At 40.9% G+C, this 20,193-nt stretch overlaps 1 protein-coding gene across 1 annotated transcript in view; it reads right to left on the reverse strand.

Moving 5' to 3' along the window:
• Positions 1-12,337: 12,337 nt before the first annotated feature.
• ARFGEF3 (ARFGEF family member 3) overlaps positions 12,338-20,193 on the reverse strand; it is a 171,985-nt gene continuing 164,129 nt past the window's right edge. Inside the window, exons 33-34 of the mRNA XM_056125974.1 lie at positions 15,491-16,724; positions 12,338-12,681 (exon numbers count right to left, since the gene is read on the reverse strand). Of these exons, the coding sequence (XP_055981949.1) occupies positions 12,490-12,681; positions 15,491-16,724 (1,426 nt within the window). The 3' untranslated portion in view covers positions 12,338-12,489. The remainder of the gene's footprint in view (positions 12,682-15,490; positions 16,725-20,193) is intronic.

Below are 20,193 nucleotides of genomic sequence, written 5' to 3' on the forward strand. Positions count from 1 at the left end.
GCCATAGTGTACATCTCATAGGGCACTTGTCTTGTATGCAGCAGACCCAGGTTTGATCCTCGGCATGCCATATGATGCCTGAGCACTGCCAGGAGTGATTCCTGAGCATCGAGCCAGGAGTAACTCCTGAGCACCACCGTGTGGGGACCAATGCCACACCCCCACACATCAAATTCACCTTCAAACTAAAAATCCCAAACCCCACATGCATCAGAAGTTTTAGATTTTTCACTACAAAGCAGGTAATAAGCCTTAGTCAGTCCATCTGGTAGTGTATGAAAATTTAACTTTCTTTTCTCTGGCTTAACCAAAAAGTCTGAGTTTCCACTTGGTGACTCATGGTGGTTCACACTGCTGTTTGTGCACCACGCCATGGCTAGAGGTGTGGGAATGTTTCTGTTATCCTCTTCCAAGTCCAAGGACTGGAGCTTGGAACCTGGCCATATGGCCAGCCTGTGGCCATAACAGTATAAGGACAATGCCAACTTTCTCTAATCTCTTACAATTTTCCTAATGCAGGAATCCTCTCTGACCCCTACATTTTCTATGCTGAATCTTTTCTCCTTTCCTTGGAATTTAGTTCTAGTCTAAGTGATAAAGTCCTCTCCCTTCTTATTCCTATCTAGAATTATGATATGCTCTCTATACCATTAACATTTTATTTCAAAACCCACCACTAAGCAAGCATATTTGTGTTAATAAATATATGAATAATATATAAATAAATATGTAAAAATGCATATATATGCATGTATACTATTTTGGATTATTAGAGCCAGAGAGTCTAACCAGCCACCTGACTTGGAGAAAGGTATGAAAACATCCTAGAGGAGATAAGAAGATAGGTCAATATCTCAAATATTTTTTCCATGAGGTTATACCTAATTTTGCATTTGAGGAAATATTTGTATTACTGGAAGGTGGTCTGATGGCATACATTTGCAATCCTTATTTGTCTGTTTGGTTGTTTATTTTTGGGGCAACACTACACCTACTGGTGCTCAGGGGTTACTTATGGTTTAATGCTCAGGGGTCACTCCTGGCAGTGCTCAGGAAACCATGTGTGATAGGAATCAAGGTCTGCTGCATGCAAAGCATGAGATCCAGCCCTTCCACATACCTGGCTCTGCGTGCAAAGCATGTAACTGGCCCCTTTCACAGTCTCTGGATCAGGTCCTTGAAGTCTTTAAGTGATTTTTCTTGATTAGTGGCCAATCAGAATTATTCTGATAATTATTGATCCTTTGCTTGTTTATGCTTCTTTATTTACATTTGATTGCCTGGAACAGTATGAGTTGATAATAAGGCAATACATACAGTGTTCAGTGAGTGCTGGGGAGGGCAGAAGACAGGTGCCTGGCAGGCGAGACTTGTAAGAAGCTGGCGGAGAGACCTAGAAAGTAAGAAACGCTATTTTCATCTCCATGCTGGGCTGTCATTCCCAAAGATTTTTTGACATTTCCCCACAAGAATAAGAGCTCAGTTAGAATTACCAACTGAACAATGTAAAATTTAACTCTCTAAATCTGTCACAGGGGTACTACCTTCTGTGTCAAGAGTACTTAGAACAAATGTCAGCTATGTTTAGTTTTCCAGATGCCCAGTTTTAATGGTTTTGATGGGAGAGGTCAGTAATAATATATATTCTGTCCACTTCTGTACTCACTTTTCCCCCCAAGGCAAGTTATAACAAAGCCACCTGCATCAAAGCATTTTACATCTATTTTATATTCTGGAAGCATTTTTTCTGCTAAAGATGAGGAAGAAGATATTATTATACTTTCTTACATCATTTGTACTAGTTATACTGATAGCTCAACACAGTCAGTAATGAAGATACTGATGTAAAGAAGACTAGGAATACTTACCAAACTCAGGTGATGTTTAGGTTTTGGGTTCTCAGCTTCAAACTTGTGAAGTTAATCATGTTAAAATAATACTTTTCCATGATATAGAAATGGCTTAAAATGTTTCTAGGATTTAATTATGTTGCTGTCATCCTTGAGCATGAATGAGATCATTTATTTCTCTGACAATAAGATACTTTGCACAACCATGTCAAGTTTTCAGGGCAGACCCAGGGCACTGATCACTTGATTTTTTAAATAGGAATCTATAAATAACAACAACAGGTTGAAGATAAAGATATGCTTACCATGCTCTTTCAAAGGACTGAGACAACAGAACTGCTGATCAGTATGAGAAAGCCACAATATTGCATTAGTGTTCGATCGTATTTTCTCTTGCTTATTGAACTTACCTTTAAACCAGGTGGGAATGAGAATTTTTGTTTTTTTAAAAAAATTTATTAAAAGAATGTGAAATTTTTGAGGGGGGCAGTGGGGGGGGGGAGGGATACTATCCATGGTGGTGGAAAATGGGCACTGGTGGAGGGATGGGTATTTGATCATTGTATAACCGAAACCCAAGCACAAAAATTTGTAAATCGACAATTATATCTCATAGTGTTTCACTAATAAAAAAAAGAAAAAAAAGAATATGAAATTTAAAATAGATTACTTCTAAAAGTAGGGAATAAACAAAAAAATTATTAAAAGAATGTGAATTTTTTTTTTTTGCTTTTTGGGTCACACTAAGCGATGCTCAAGGGTTATTCCTGGCTCTGCACTCAGGAATTACTCCTGGCGGTGCTTGGGGAACCATATGGGATGCTGGGGATCGAACTCAGGTCGGCCGTGTGTGAGGCAAGCGCCCTACCCACTGTGCTATCGCTCCGGCCCCGAATGTGAAATTTTTAATGAGTGATATAAAATATTCACCAAAGCTAAATTATAATAATTTGGTTTTGGCCATAAACCAAATTAGTTGAATCATATCAGTTCTCCACAGAAATTCAGGCTTACTAATTCATAATTACTGAATATTAATAATGGGAAAAATTGGCCACTGACCTATAAATCATTTCTAAAATATTTAATTAAAGATACCTACCTTCCAATTGCTGACACCTCCATCTAAGATTGGCAAAAAATATTAAACTTTCTGCATTGTGGTATATATATGGACATAAATGTCAATGCTGTGTATACATTAGAACTCAAGTATGATTTATCTTGCAAAGGAGTGGTGCTATTTGTGGCAGGGGTTATCCTCCAATGTGTTTATTAGGCAACACCATTTACAAAGAGCCCTCCAACATCGGGGAATGTTATCTTCAACAACCCTTTGAGTTAAGACTTTATGTGATTTAACAGAGTAGGAACTCTGAGTTGTGAATTTAAGGGCGATTTGGTTTTCCCACTCCCAGGAAGGTGGGGATAGGAGCTCTGATTGGACCTTGATTAAGGTCGGCAGCTTTCTCATTCATTCTCAACTGTCTCTATGTATGAACCTAGATGGTCTCTATGTTTGTGAGTTTTTTTAAGCTTTAACAAATTTCAAAAAACTGAATCACTGTGAGGTACAAAGTTGTTCATGATTGGGTTTCAGTCATACAATGTTCCAACCCTTCACCAGTGTACATTTCCCACCACCATTGTTCCCACTTTCCTTCCCACCCAATGCCCAAGCTTGTGATGCTTTTGTAAAAGGTAAGTTAGTGTCTGTTTTAGTTATATTTTCTTGTGTTAGAGAAATGATGGAATGTTAGTCATGTAACCAGAAGGTATGCTAGAATGTTATCATGATGTATGTAGAGTCTTTACACATTTCAGTTTTTTGGGCATTTTGTATATCTTTTTCCAGTGGTCATGTAGCTGGTTTTCATGATTTGGGCATTAATTCCTAGTGTTATTCTATGAGTAAGTGTTTGAAGCCATCCATATAAAAACTTTAGTAAGTAGGGTCAAGGATATGGCTCAATGGCAAAGTGCATGCTTTGCATGCATGAGTCTTGGGTTTGATTCCCAGCAAAGCCCCTGACTCAAATTCCCAAAACAAAGAAAATCCACATGAAGATTATGAACTTACAAGCAGCTTTTTCCCCCCAAATATTACTTTTGAATAAATGACTGATCCTACTAATTGAGGGGTATAATAATATATGAATAAAAGGTAAGTTTTTAAGATAAATGAGTTACATCAATATTTACTGATATGTATTGAATATCTATTTTTTTTTGCTTTTTGGGTCACACCTGGCAATACACAGGGGTTGCTCCTGGCTCTGCACTCAGGAGTTACTCCTGGCAGTGCATGGGGTGCTGGGAATTGAACCCGGGTCGGCCGCGTGCAAGGCAAATGCCCTACCCGCTGTGCTATCTCTCCAGTCCCGAATATCTATTCTTATGAAGAAAAATATTTAAAAATAGCCCACATATTCCAAAAGAAAAACATGTTTTCAAGACATGGGTCAAATGTCAGAAAATGTCTCTTTTTCAAAGTCAGAAGGGTCCCTTCTCTTTCAGATATGAAGTGGGAAGAATTTAGTTATTCTGGTAGAATTCTATAAACTACAGAGTATTTAATAAGTCATTTTGATACATTTAGTAAAAAAATTGTTTCAGATAGATTTTTTTAATGCAGTTGAATCTTTATTCTACAACACAAGCAACATAAATACAATATCTTTTAAAATATTTTCTCTTTAGGATTTTCATTTTCACCTTAGATAAAATGTACACAAAATACACTTGCAAGCTTGCTCACAGAGACCGAGTAACCAACCAGCACACAGATTCTATTATTTAAAACAGTTATATCCACGTATAAAGGAGGGCTGTTTTTAAAACAAAATTGACCAGACTGACTAAAAAAAACAAAACAAATATTGTACTTCCTTGACAAGCCTTTGGGGTAAACAAAACGCTTCAAGGCTCCTGGTGAATGGGGTTGTAGGATAACTTTTGCATTCCATAGATAAAATGGGATACTAATGCAAATCATTATGGCTATGCCAAGTTTCACTTATTTATAATGTTCAATGAAAACAAGTCAATTCTTTGGCTTAATGCAAGAAAGTCAAAAAGGGCCCTTACTACCCAGTGGCTTTATTTAGTGTTTGGGAGAAGGTAGTAGGGGAATTGTTTATAATGTAATTTATTGAGATTGACTTTTCTTTTTTAAAAAACATAGGAAAATAATAATCTTGTGGCATGTTTAGGGCAATACACCTCATTCTAGCTCCCTCATCCCACTCTCGTCAACCTGAACAAACCAATAGACAAAACCCAAGAAAATCAGTCTTTCACTCTGGGTACCTACTCCTGCCCTGATCACGGCAGACTGGATATTCGAGTACAGGGTAGCAGTAGAAGTACAGCCCAAACATCAAATGCACTCACCTTTATCTAGTTTTGCCTATGTAGCATAAACCAATTTTTATGAGCAACAACCACTTTCAACACAACCTGGGTGAAAGAACTTTAGAGGGAGGAGTACAAAGTAGCTTCGATATAAGCATGAGGTCGCCATGGATGGCCACTGGTGGCTGGTAGTATCGGAGGCCTGAGCCTCCCTCACATATAGAGAAGAAAATATAATCGTTTTTATGTTAGCTTAAGAAAAAGAGAGAGATTTGCTTTAGATTTCCTCCTCCTCCTTTTGGCACTGGTTGGTAAAACAAATTAAAAAATAGTCCTGGAGGTTAATTTTTAGTTTTAAAATTAACTATTAAGAAAACCCAATAAACATATATTCTAAGAAACAATTATGGTAAACAAAAGTGAAATTTAAAAAAATGAATTATTTCTGCCCACAGAGGCAAGTATGTATTCTTGATACTACTAACATTTTTATATATATTCTGATCTTGCTAATTCCAGTAAACAAGTCTACTGCTTTCTAGTCACAGCAATCTGAATAAATTTAAGTGACATCAAGGTACCTAAGAAATCTTCAGAGAAACTTTATTAAAGAAATAAGAATTATGTGTGATATAGTTTATTCTCTGGGATGATTTAAGATATTTAATTTTTAATCTTGATTTATTCCCTCTATGATTCTTATATTTTAATAGAAAAAGAATTTCCAAAGTGGATTAACTGAAAAAGGAGTTCAAAAAGGAGTTTAAAGATAAGCTAAGGCTCTATATTTAATACAAATTTACTGCATTTCCATGTAGTATTGATGGACTTTTACATTTCTCCCATCATTTGGAAGGTGAGATAATGATCATGATCTACAATGTGTAGTATGAGCAAAACCACAATAGATTTACTAAAAAGTCTTTAAAAGAGGCACATATACTGCTTAAAGGAGAGTTGGTTCAGTTTATGAATTTCCATGAAGTCATTTGGTAGACACTTTACAGATGTATAGGAGATTGAAATTTCGACTAATATATATCATAGAGTTAGGTGAAAGATGAAGGCATATCAAGTAGTATATCATCCTAGTGTGCTGATATTTGGGTGACACATAGGGAATATAAAACTACTGGCATGGGAGCAATTACTCAAAAAATGTCTGGGAGTCAGGAGCCAAGAATGTATCACAGTCAACATGAAAACATCCCATCAAAACTCTATGGACAGAAAAAACTCAAACACCACATACTTAAATTTAAAATCACCTTGGTACAAGTTGAGGGGTCAACGTGATATAAATAATCATCCATAAAATCAGTTATCGCTAAATACAAAGAGGAGAAGCTTACATTGATCTCATTGTTCCATAGAACTTGTACATTCATTGTCTTCTAAAACCAATTGTTATAGTATGATAAACCTGGAAACTGAGAAGACTGTGCAATAGTGAATTGCTGAATTGCTGTAGTGAATCCAAGCCCAAGCTGACTGCCCAAGGTCGAGTTTTTCTTTAGTGCTTGACGAGTTAGGCTGATCTTAAATATTGTAGTTGGAGAAGATTTCAAGGCAGTAGTTCTCAAAGTGTGATCCTCAAATAAAGCACTGCTGATCTCACCTTGCCAATTGTTAGAAATGCCCTTTTCCAGACCTGTTGACTCAAACTCTGGGTTTGGGCCCAGCAATCTGTGTTTTAACCAGCTTTCTAGGTGATTCTGTGTGTGACAGTTTGAGAACCACTGTTCTGAAGTCAAAAGATACTAGACAACCATGACTTAAGCCTTCATAATAAGAATGAACAGTTGAAACAATTCTTGGTGATTGAAAAGGCTGGAAAGGCTACACCGGCATAGGACCTACCAGCATCTGACTGAAGTTTGATCATTAAAATGTCAGTGTTTCCTCCCTGGAAATGCTTTCCAATATCCACAGAGAGGGGAATAGTTTGTATGGAGCTAGCGCTGTGAAATTTCATTTTTTTCAATTAGTAAGTGATGCCACTGTTTGTAAGGTGACCCAGCTTAAACTGTTCCCAACTGAGTTTCTCCTAGACTTAACCCAAAGGATATTTTTTGTGGGGGTCGATCTTCCCTGAAATAATAGTTGTGTTTAGTACATCTAAATGGTGCTCCAGTCTGAAATTTTGTTACTTCCACATAAAATAGAAACGACAATACAGAGGAAGGGGGTATCACAAAACTAATTTCCTTAGATTGCTCCAGCAATGGGGGAAAGAGCACTTCATTTTTAATTGAGGCATAACTATGGATTCCTTGCCAATTTTATACATCCTGCCCAATGCCAAGCTCATTTTCAATAAAAACTGCTTAAAATAGACTCTTGATTTGTTTTTAAGGCCACACTACATCTCACTAAGATTGTTTAAGGGGTATTTATGCATCTATAAGTTCTTCTGTAACTGTTTTACTCAAGTTGGATGTTCCTTCTGCCAGTTCTTGTCTACAAAGTGAATGGATGTATCTAGGTGTTATGATGCATGTTCTCTATGAATACTGACCGGATGCCCTCATACCTGGATCTGTCCTCCCAGCTGCTTCCTCTTCAGAGGATGTGTGTTTTGGAAACCAGTCATTATTTATTCTGTCTAGCCTCAAACTTTGATGGTGACCTATGAATTTAGTACTATATACTTGCAAGGGAGCAAGGAGAGGCACTGTTGGCTACAGGGCACTTTATTCTGAGTGGTTAAATGATAACTGAAAGAAGTTTACAAATCTGTTCATATCCTTCTGGACCTAGGCACAACAGTAGGGTATGAACAAGATTATTCAATAATTTCCTCCGAATTTGAAGAGTTTCATAAATTACCTCTGAGGGTCTGCTTTAAGTATAACGTTAAGATTGTTTCCTCTATTATTTGCAAACATCCAAAATATTACATAATCTTTCATCTTTCTATGGCTAAACATTATCTTTTTCTGGATTTAAAGTCCTATTAAAAAAAGTTCCCAATATTATAGACCTGGGATATCCATCAAACACTGTCAATTTATTTAACAGTTTCGTTTCTTGAAATACTAAAATATTTTCTCCATGAACTCGGGCAGGGTACAGAAAGAATAGGCATCTTAATTCAGGAATTCCTCTTTCAACACTACCTTTGTCACTTCCTGACTCTCTTGGGCTGGTTCTTCACCTTTCTGTGTTCTCATTAGAGAAAGAGGATACTACCTGTTTCAAAGGTTACCGTTAGGAAAATAAGGGAGGCAACATCCACTGTGGCACTCAACATATGTCACCTCCTCGTAGTTGTTTGCAACCTCTTGCTTTGATGCACCCAAAGAGTTTCATTCTGTTTAGTTTGATGGTTCTGACTGGAACAGATTTTCCTTCCTGAGAAAGCTTTCCTATATCCAAGGTATTGTGATACATTGGGTAAATCATAACTGCATGCCAACTTCATCAAGTTCAGGTAATTTGATTTTCTCCACTCTCTTAAAATTTTCTTTAAAAAAAAAAGCCTAGTGATATTATGATATTGTATCAAGACATTTCACTTTAAAAGTACTTTTTAATTCTGTTAACATTCTGTTATGTAGACTTAGGTGAGGAGTGACAAACTCTCATGGAAAGGAACAGAGGTCTGTCCTCAGTGGTACTTCAAATATTCTTTATTCTGAATTCCCCTCTCCTATTATTTCCCTTCGGAAATGTAAAAGTCTGCATTTCTTCTTCTTTTTTCTTGTGTATGCCATACCTGGTGATGCTCAGGGGTTATTCCTGACTCTGCATTCAGGAGTAACTCCTGGCAGTACTCAGGGGACCATATGGGATGCCAGGGTTTGGATCCGGGTCTGCTGGATGCAAAGCAAGCGCCCTATCTGCTCTATTATGGTTCCAGCCCCACGCCTGCATTTCTTTGATACCAGAACATTCTGTCATCTACACTTGTCAACTGGTGTGGAGACTAGATAGTCTGCTACCTGAAAGGGTATTTAGAGAAAAATATATTTCTTTGTGAGCTGCTACTGATGTGAGCACCTTTCTTGGTCAATCATTCAAAAGCCTAACAACAATAAGAGGCGCTCGATCTTTAGTTTCTTATCAATACAGAAGGCTGGAAAATAAGGAGAGAGAACAAGATGGTGTGACAGCAACCTGAGCATCTTTAGCAACTGAACAGCAGTTGCAAGAGTTCTGAGAACCTATGAATAATATGCCATCCCTCCATCCAACCTATATCCCTCTGGGCAGGGAGGAAGCTGATGAAGAGTGGTATGTTTGACTTGGTTGTTGAGCTGGGTATTTTATGACGCTTTAACTTATCCAGGTATGTCTTTCCTGGTGCACACTTTTACCAAGGTATAAGAAAACAGGAGTACAGCTAAATCTTAGGGTAGCATACTTTTGGCAGTAAATACAAGCAACTAAAACTAATGTGCAAAATTGCATTCCGCTTACACCTGTAAACATGCGGTAATAACTAACTACAAAGGCTGTCTTAACCTTGGTCTGACTGTTGCCACAGAGTGGACAGTGAGGAGAAAAATCCCTGACACCTCCAGATTGTGGGATGAAGAGAAAGAGAGGGAAAGGTCAAAACCGAGGCACCAGCAAGAGGGAGGGACCAACTTGGGCAGTGACCACTGGTTTGCCAAGTCTTCTACTGGTCTCCCTCTCTTCTCTACTCCTGGAGAGATTAATTTTTTAGAGATTATTGACATTAAGCAATTTCTTTGTGACCACTGCAGGTACCTTTGGGATGTATTATTGTGACCAAGTTGAGTTTCTTACTGAAATTTGATAGGGATGTGGGGGACAGAGTATGTTGGGAATGACAGTGGGTTAAAACCACTATTGATCTAACTGTGGTCTAGAGTAGTTTTTCTTGACTTTTACCCCACCATAAACATCCTCCAATGTTTTTGCTTCCTGTGGCACCCTGTCATGCTGACTGGCCCCCTAGTCTTGTGCTGAGGCTCATCATTTACACGATTTTCACCATGGTCCCCTTGAAATAGCTATAAGAGCCACAAGGGGCCATATAGCTCCTGGTTGATATAAACAACAGAGGGTGGGAAGGGAAACCTTGTATAGAATTGTAGATAAAGAGCTGTGTTCATTCTCTATTTTTAATACTGGGACTCAGGCTAGCAATAGAGACAGAGTTTATTTTCATAAACTACTCTGGGATCCTATCATAAAACATCCATGGGAGAATTCCAAGGAATTAACTCCCAGGATATGACATTCATAACTTATGACTATCCCATTTTATACTTTATAAAAACATTGTTACATGTATGTATAATGCATATGTAATGTTTTGTAATGACTCTGATTCCATACTTTGCCTTCTGTTCCCCACTCCAGTATATATGGTGACATAGTCACAGACAAGGAATCCACTTTCAGAAAAAGAAACGAAGCAGAGTGAGCCTGCTTCTGTCAAAATATATACCTGACATTCAGTTTCATTTTGCAAGGTAGAAAACGTAGCTCATTGCTTTCCCAAAGGTTTGTCAAATAAGTAAGCTGTTTCTAAACTTGAATTATTGTCTAATGAGTAAAAAAAAATGATCAAGGTAAACAGCATTTTAAGTTACTATAAAAGAGTCTTCTGGATTCTGTGGTAATCTCTAGTTCACTAGATACTGAATGACAACATTCTAGCTTTCAAATTGCCTGTCAGAGAACTCTGCTTCCTGGTTAGGACCAATTTCATCTTAGTCTCACAAGATATAATTATACATGTATCAAGAGTTTTATGTTAGGTATTTCTGAAGAGAAAATGGACATATACCAACACTGAACAGAGCTGTTAGTTTTTATTCCTCGATTCAATACTGAAGGGGTGATAATTCTTTTTAAAGGATAATGGATTTTAATCTAAGGCCTGGAAAAATTTTATGTAAATCATAGCAAATAAGTCTGTTCTCTAGAATGTATGCGGTGGGCCAGATTGAGGAATCTCAAGCATCATCATTTAAGAAATACTATAAATAATAAAAGGTTTCACACTAATTTTCTAACAATAGTTAGGAAAATAAATACCCACTTAAAATAGTGGTATGAATAAAAACACTGTAGACCCAGGGTAAATATCTTTGCCAGAGAGAAGAAATATTTCAAATCGATAAAAAAGTCCCTATATTATTCTATGTTCTCTTCCCTTTTAGTATTTCTTTGGAGACCAAAGCTCATCAAACTGACACCATTGTTTAATGACTGCTGTATAATATTTGAAAAATGATTAGAAATGACTCTGTTATACTATTTTCCCACCCTTTCCAGGTGTCTCCCTCCCCACTTCCCTGAGAAATCTGCTCACTAAGTGATCTCTGAGTTCCTTTCTTCCAAAAGTGTCTATATAATAGGAGTTGCATCTTAATATTTCATTTTTTAAAAAAAATCAAATGTTATACCTTATGTTTGGATAACTGTGGAGCATAGAACTGTCTGTGTAACAAGGGACTAAGGCACCATTTTTTCTTTCCCTTTCCTTTTTGGCCTTGGGAACAAAAGCAAAAACTGATGGAGCAGCCAGAGCAGCCCACCAGCCACCTCTTGGCAATATCCATATCAGCCAATATCAGCAGGTACTGTTTGTCAAAAGCTGCCATGCCAAAGACTTAAAACCTTGCCACAAAAGCATTTTCTTCCTTTGGAAATAGGGAAATAAAGGCACAACAGTACCTTAAACAAGAAAGTTGGTGAATACCAACCAGAAAATCTTGACAACTTAGGAACAATTTTCTAATGTTCCACCATACTTTACAGAGGAACTCATTCCTTTTCGAATTGATGCCTAAGAACTGATTTTCCCAGTTAGATTTCTTTCCTGTCAAACCCATAATCATAACATAAATTTGCCCTCAATGAATACTATCTGGGACTAGATGTCAGAGTATTTGTATATCAGCTTGACTTACTAGAAGACATTTCTTTACTGACTGCATTCTTTGTGGGAAAATTTAAAAAAAAAAACAATCATGGATCAATGTTGTGTCTTTAAAGGAATATTCCTGAAGTGACCCATTTGGGGACAATAACTTCAGGCAAAAGTCCAGGCAAATGAAGTTAAAGGGCTGGAAATGTGTCAAGGAATGTAGGCTCTTCTGAAGTAATGTGCAAGATCAGAATGTCGTGTATATCATCTAGATACCAGCCCAGTATCCAGCATGGCCCCCACGCTGAATGGGTAGGGAGGGGCGGATGGAGCATCACTGGTTTGAGTGGAACGGATGGTGGAGAGAATGTGATCAGATGGGCTGCAGGTATACTTGAACCCTCACAGTCATAATTTCCAGCAACGGGAGTCTTCTTACACAATGATGTCATAGACCCGACCCACGCGGCCCAGCCATTCTCTCACAGCCTGGCGAACCCGGATATCAGTCACGTGACAGGTCAGCTGGCTGATGCACGGGAACACAGCTGGCTGCAGGGCCATGAAGGTCGGATCTGGGAGGATCTGAATCTGATTGAGAACTGTTAGCACCATGTTGGTCCATGCCTAGGAGAAAAATTTAAGAACTATTAGTGGCTTTCTCCTGTGGATTTATTGGAATTCTCAGATGTTAATTCTTTTTTTTAATCCTTTTTTTAATTTAATCATTTTTTTTATTAGTGAAACACCATGAGGTACATTTATAGACTTATAAATTTTTGTGCTTGGGTTTCAGTTATACAATGATCAAGTACCCATCCCTCCACCAGTGCCCATCCTCCCCCACCACGGGTCCTAGCATCCCTCCCCCTCCCATCCCCCCCCATTCCCCCCATCCCCCCCTTCCCACCCTGCCGCTGTGGGAGGGCATTCCCCCTTGTTCTCTCTCTCTTCTTTTGGGTACTGTGTTTTGCCAGAGAGGCATTGAGTGGCAATCATGTTTGGTCTATAGACTACTTTTAGCATGTCTCTCCCACCCTGGGAGGGTCTTCACAACACCCTTTATTTGGTGCTCTCTTCTCTAGCAGATGTTAATTCTAAGCTCTGTCAATCTACTGAATATTTTTTTTAAGGCAAGGGGTGGAAACAGATTAATCTTTACTAGCTTTTTGTCCCTATAAATGAATTGTTATTTGACATTCATATACATAAGGACTTAATCATATAGTATTAGGAGCACCTTAATCTCAACCTTTACAAACTAAAAAAATAATCTTATTTATTCCTCAGATTCTTTTACATTATTTTTTTCCCTGGGGACTGGGTGATGCTTCTGATGGTCTCGGTGCTGGGTATTGAATGTGGGGCTCCTGCAGGCAAAGTACATCCTTAGCTTCCAGATTCCTGAAAATTTATGTGCCTCCTCATCAGGAGATTTCTATAGGCCTTATGATACTTTTTATTAGCAGTCTTCATAATGTGCATAAGAGATCTACCTTAATTTAGGATAGCTTTAACAAGCAAATCTCCAAAACATGAAAGAGTAATTTATATATGTTGTCAAGATCTGTTAAAAATAAGCATTCAGGGCCAGAGTGATAGTACAGCGGGTAGGGTGTTTGCCTTGCATGCAGCTGACCCGGGTTCAATTGTCAGCATTCTACATGGTCCCCTGAGCACCGCCAGGACTAATTCCTGAGTGAAGTGCCAGGAGTAACCACTGAGCATTGCTGGTGTAACCCAAAAAAGCAAAAAAAAAAAAAAAAAAAAAAAAAGGAAAAATATTTATCTCAGTTTGCATGCTTCTACAAATCCAATATAAGATGATTTTTGTGGCTTCTGAATGCAGGTTAGCTCTATGTTCATGAGATTTTAGTGGACGCTTGCAAGTTTCTAAGAATATATTCCTTCACAAGGCTACAGTATTCTAGAAACCAGAACCTTCTAACATGCCAACAAGAGCCTACAAGTTTTTGTTTTGAGGCCACACCTAGTGCCTGGGGGACCATGTGTCCCAGTTCTCTTGAGCTATTTTTCCAGTCCATGAACACACAATTTAAGATTATTTAAAAAAAAAAGATGATTTTTTGGGTTGGGGAGATGGCCAGAGGGTTGGGCCACATACTTTGCAAGTACAAGCCCATCCCCACCATCATCCAGAAGCCAGTGTCCCCCTGAGCACCATTAGGAGCCACTAAAAACACTGCTGGGTGTGGTTCCAAACTCACAAAGTCCACATTATTTTGAAGAGGTCCTTGACTTTCATTCTGCTTTTTCCATCTTTTCTCAAATTGAGCAAAATTATGCTTTTTCTTCTCAGGCTCATTTTTTCTTTTTGATGAGCCATAGCTAATTATTAACAATATGAAGGAATAAAAAAAAAGCTCTCTAAAGTACAAGAATTTTTTTATGCTCATGATGGGTTAAAAAAAAACATGAGCGAAAGAAAGACAATTCATAGTAATACACACTTTTCCTATTTTCATTATATAGTTATCTGTTAAAGAAAACAACTCTAGGATTCCCCAGTGCTTTCTTCAGATCATGGACTCCATGCTAGTTAACAGTTTATCCATTTGGGGTCCAAACAATAGATGAGGCACTTTCCTTGAAAGAGGCTGACCTGGGTTCAACCCTCAGAACCACCAGGAGTCATCCCTAAGCACAGAACCAGGAGTAAGTCCTGAGCACCACCAGATGTTGTCCCAAAACAAAACAAGAAACTTATTTTTTTAAAAAAATCTTTGTGTGTCTGGGTCACACCTGCAGTGCCCATAAGTGATCTGCGCTCAGGAGTGCCCCGCTGTGGTGCTTTGGAGACCACATATGATGTTGGTGATTCCAGACGTGGTCTCAGGGCTACAAAGCAAACACGTTGCCCCCTATATTATCTCTCCAGCCCCACAGGTCTATACATCTGTAATGGGCTTCCTATTAGTCAAGTGGGCTCTGAACTCTTTTTTTTTTTTTTTTTGCTTTTCGGGTCACACCTAGCGATGCACAGGGGTTACTCCTGGCTCTGCACTCTGGAATTACTCCTGGCGGTGCTGGGGGGGGGCAGGCTGGCGGGGGCAGGGAGTGGGAACCATATGGGATGCTGGTTATCAAACCTGGGTCAGCCGCATGCAAGGCAAATGCCCTATCCGCTGTGCTATCGCTCCAGCCCCTGGGCTCTGAATTCTTAACAACATGTCATGACCCATGAAAACAATTCCTGAAATTAATTGAGAAGAAAGAAAAATCAACTTTACCCAGAGCCACTGCTATGGACAGAGCCCGTTCTCTTAGGCTGGGGGATGTCCTGTGACCGTGGGACAAAGCCGGCTACTGTCTTCCACTGGGGTCTACCCAACCTGTGCATGACTGCTCTGAGAGAGGCCCTGGCAGAGTCCCCTGACCCCTGCCAGGCTCCCCCTGCCAGCCTGCCGGCACCCACCTGGATCTGCGCCTCGGCATCTCTCACCGACACGCTCAGGGAGCTGCCGGTGGAGCCCGAGCGCGGCCTCTTGTCCTGGCGCAGCAGCTCGGGGCCGGCGCTGAACGAGTGTCGCATCTGGCCCTGGTCCATCAAGTGCTGGGGCCGCTGCAACAGCGGCGAATCGGGTCCCCGCGGGCCACCGAGCGCGGGCTCCCCCTTCTTCTCCGCCTTGGCCTCCTTGGGGAAGGCGGGCAGGTTGTGCTGCTGCTGCTGCTGCTGCTTCCTCTTCTTGTACTCGGTCATGAGCTTGGAGATGGTCTTGTCGGCTGCCATGGTGCAGATCTTGTTGCCCGCGTTCTCCCACCACTCCTTCTTGCGCCCGGGCTCCTTCCTGTCGCCACCCTTGGGGCTGGGCGGCAGCAGCAGCAGGTCCCCGCGCAGGCTCAGCGCGTCGCCCAGGTGTTCCCGCAGCTGGCTGCGCTCGTCCTCGGACGGGGTGTCCTTGCCCGAGAAGCCCCCGGTGGAGGGCGTGGGCGACTCGGACTGGAAGGAGGGCAGGATGAAGAAGGGGTCGCTCTTGAAGAGCGGCGCGTCGTCCAGGCTGCTCTCCAGGTCCAGGTGCATCTGGATGTAGTGGTTGCACAGCTCCATGCACAGCTTGTGCAGCCGCTTGACCAGCCAGGCCCAGTCGGCGTTGCTCACGGGCTGCACGCTGAGCGAGGGCAGCCGCGCCCGCCACTGCCGCTGCTCCTTGCCCCGCGGGGGGCTCACCTGCGCCGTCTCCTCGAAGATGTCCTCGTCCTCCGACGAGCACGGCTGCGACGAGTCGCTGCTGCGCTCCTCGTCCTCGAAGAGCACCTTCTTCACCTGCTCGGCCGTGATGGTCTCCTGGTTGGTGAGCACGGCGCACACGAGCGCGTGGAAGTAGATGTTGAAGCTCATAGCCGACTGGCGGTACAGGTTGGCGGCGCCCCCGATGCCCGACACCTTCTTCAGCAGGCACTTGAGGCCCGGGCTGGTGTCGAACTCGCGCGCCGTGCGGTAGGAGTCCAGCAGCAGGTCGAAGATGACGGCCAGGTTCTGCATGGAGATGTAGCGGAGGAAGCCGGCCAGCTTGGCGTCGGGGCCCGGCAGGCTCTTGTCCTCGCCCGGGGACGGGCCTTTCACGAACTCCTCCAGCAGGATGTCGTAGAGGTTCTGCAGGAGCACTTGGTGGGAGAGGAGGCTCACCACGATTTCCCGGAAGGACACACTGCCAATGCAAAGAGAGGGGCCGGTGAGGGGGCTGCTCCTACCTTAGGCTTTAGGTGTGATAGTTTCTAACTGTAAATCCTCTGGACAGAGAGCCCCCCCCCCCCCCTTGCTTTAGGCTTAAGTGAAAAATAATGTGACAATAGCAAAGAGCCATATTCTAGAAAGCAATAACAAGGTAAAATTTCTGTTTATAGATATGTAACTTTAAAAAAAAGTGAAAGAAGTCCTGTATTATTATTGTTGTTGCTATTATTATTATTATTTGCTTTTTGAGTCACACCCAGCGATGCTCAGAAGTTGCTCCTGGCTCTGCACTCAGGAATTACTCCTGGCAGTGCTTGGGGGACCATATGGGATGTCCCGGATCAAACCTGGGTTCACCATGTGCAACACAAACGCCCTTCCCACTGTACTATCGCTCCAGCCCTAGATATCTAACTCTTAGACTGATAGAAGGCAAGATTTGGAGCAAGCAAAATTAATGAATCTGTTTTCAGTAAATTACACTCAACTCTTTCATGCTTTCTCTCAGCATGCCCTTTACCATGAGAACATGCTTTGTGTATTTGAGGTCCTGAGTTCATTCCCAGGCACGACCAAAGAAAATCAATCTTGACTGTATAAAGAATCATAACAAGTGGGTGTGTGTGACTGACACTGAGTTGATGAATTTATAGTTTAAAGTCTAATCCTTAAGCCCTAATAAGCTTAAGATTACTTGGATTGAGCCAGGGAGATAGCTCATGGGGGTACATGCCTGTTATGCAGATGCCCCAAGTTTAACCCCGGGTACTACACTAGTTCCATCAGTACTGCTTAGGAATCGTCCCCAAATGATTATGTGGATTGTGTAATGGTAGGGGTTTTCTGTTTCTTTCCTTCCTTCTCTCCATCACTTCCTTTCCTCCCTTCCTTCCTTCCTCTTTTTCTGTCTTCTTGGTTTTTAGGCCACACCCCGCTGTGCTCAGGACTCCTAGCTCTGCATTCAGGGATCACTCCTGGCAATCTCAGGTGTGGAGTTTTTAAGGTTTTCAAGATTTTAAAAACAAAGCCCAAATTTCTTTGTATTTAAGTGCGGCAGTTTTTTTCAGTCAAGTGTAGGGTGTACACACGAGAGCATGTTGGAACCTGGAGCAATAGTACAGTGTGTAGGGTGTTTGCCTGGCATTTGACTGACCAGGATTTGATCCCCAGCATCTCATGTGGTGTCCTAAGACCACCAGAATTATTCCTAAATGCAGAACCAGGAGTAATCCCTGGTTGTGGCCCCAAAGCCAAAACAAAACAAAACAAAACAAAAACAAAAACCCAATGAAAAACAACAAACCCAAGAAACCACTAAGTAAGCTTACAGAAGATGATACCTTGTCCAATCTTGACATCTTAGAAAGCAAGTAGCATAGTAATACGAGGTGATCCTAATTTTCTTTGCTTATAAGTTCAGCTTATTTTCCCTGTTTCAACCTTTTCCCTGTTACTTCAAAAATCATGAAAACAGTGTTGTAAATTACAGGGCCTACATTTTAAAAATTCCAGTAAGAATAGTTGAAAGTTAGACATTTGAAAATAGGATGGAGCTGGAGCAATGTTTTCCTTGCATGCGTCTGACCCAGATTCAAAACCCAGCATCCCTGATTCATTCTCAGGCCCCCCCAAAGCCCTCTAGTAATAAACCCTGAGCACTACCTAAGAGTACCACCAGGTGTGGCCCTAAAACCAATAAATAAATGAAATGAAATTGAAACTAGGAAAAGAATTGAGTGGCCAACACTGAAAAAGGAGAAAAGGGTAAACTAGCAAGGTTCTGTTCATGTAGTACTGGATATGAAATCTGGGCCTGCCACAGGCAAAGCCTACACTCAGTTGTTGGGCTCCCTCCCTAGCCCAAAGTTCCATTTCTGAAGTTGGATGCAATTTCATTAGTTACTTTAGTTTCTATTCATGCTTTTTAGTTTTTCAACCCTTCACATGCTTTTTAAACATTTTTTTTTTATTTTTGGGCCTCACCTGGCAATGCTCAGGGATTACTCCTGGTTCTGCATTTAGGAATAATCCTGGTGGTCTTAGGAGACCACATAAGATGCTGGAGATCGAATCCTGGTCAGTCAAATGCCAGGCAAACACCCTACACACTGTACTATTGCTCCAGGCTCCAACATGCTCTCGTGTGTACACCCTACACTTGACTGAAAAAAAAATCAGTACCTGGAAATTCACCCCAATGCTCATATGAATTAAACTATTTTACTAACCAGCTGAATTTTTGGAAGAAGACATTCCACTTTTTCCTTTAATATGGAAAAGATTTGGGAATGTGGATGTAGCTCATGGATGCAGTGCAGGCTTTGTATTGCAGAGATTCTAAGTTTGGTCCTCAATACCAAACCCCAGGAAAAAAGAATTCTGGCTTTCCCCTTCACAGTTGTGTCTGCTAAGTGATCCAGCCTCTTCCAGGGAATGGAATATAAGTCCATGCAATTTACAATCTCAAGTGCTTCAGTTGTGTTTGAAAACGGGGATTTCAACTCTAGAAACAATAGCCGGTGACAGGATGAAAGTTTTAGAAGAGGGCAAGGGTCTGGTGAGGTAGTACATGAGTTAAAGTAACCTGCCTTTATATCCCACAGAGGCAGGGGGGGATGGGGGGATGGGGGTGGGGGGGATATTATCCATAGTGGTGGAAAATGGGCACTGGTGGAGGGATGGGTATCTGATCATTGTATAATCAAACCCAAGCACAAAAAATTGTAAATCTACAACTGTACCTCATGGTGTTTCACTAATAAAAAATAAATTAATTAATTAAAAAATCAAAGAGAAAAAAAAAAAAGTAACCTGCCTTGCAGTGGCTAACCCTGATTCAACTCCTGATACCCCATGGTTGCCTGAGATAATCTCTGGGCCTCCTGATAACAGTTTGGGGGATCCCCATTTCCCCAAAAGAAAATAAAAAAGAGCAAGTTTCTTGTGGCAGGATACAAATATTTTTGTCTTTAAGAAATAGATTTTTGGGTCACACCAGTGGTACTCAGGGATCACTCCTGGTGGGCTCAGAGATCAAACCCAGGTTGGTCACATTCAAGGCAATGCCCTACCTGCTGTACTAGGGTGCCAATCTCTGTTTTTGTCTTTTGAAAGCTGTATTTTTTACTAATATGAGTCATGCCTCAAATTAGGTGTGTGTGTGTGTGTGAGAGAGAGAGAGAGAGAGAGATATGCCAAGTATAAAACCCAACTCTAGCTATTTCTGAAAGATTCTATGAATCTCTCTATCATCATACCCAAGTTGTCTAGCCCACAGTACCACACGATGTGACCATATTTGAGGGAAAACTCCAAAGCACTGATGGCTAAGATGAAGTCATTACAGTGCTCCCTATTCCAATATGGCTATTATCCTTATAACAAGAGACTAGGACACAAAGTAAAGGCCATGTGAAGACATCCACATAGAAGCCAAGGAGAGA

The sequence above is a fragment of the Sorex fumeus genome, unplaced genomic scaffold (assembly GCF_029834395.1).
Source record: "Sorex fumeus unplaced genomic scaffold, SorFum_2.1 ptg000061l, whole genome shotgun sequence".
NCBI classification, from domain to species: Eukaryota; Metazoa; Chordata; class Mammalia; order Eulipotyphla; family Soricidae; genus Sorex; species Sorex fumeus.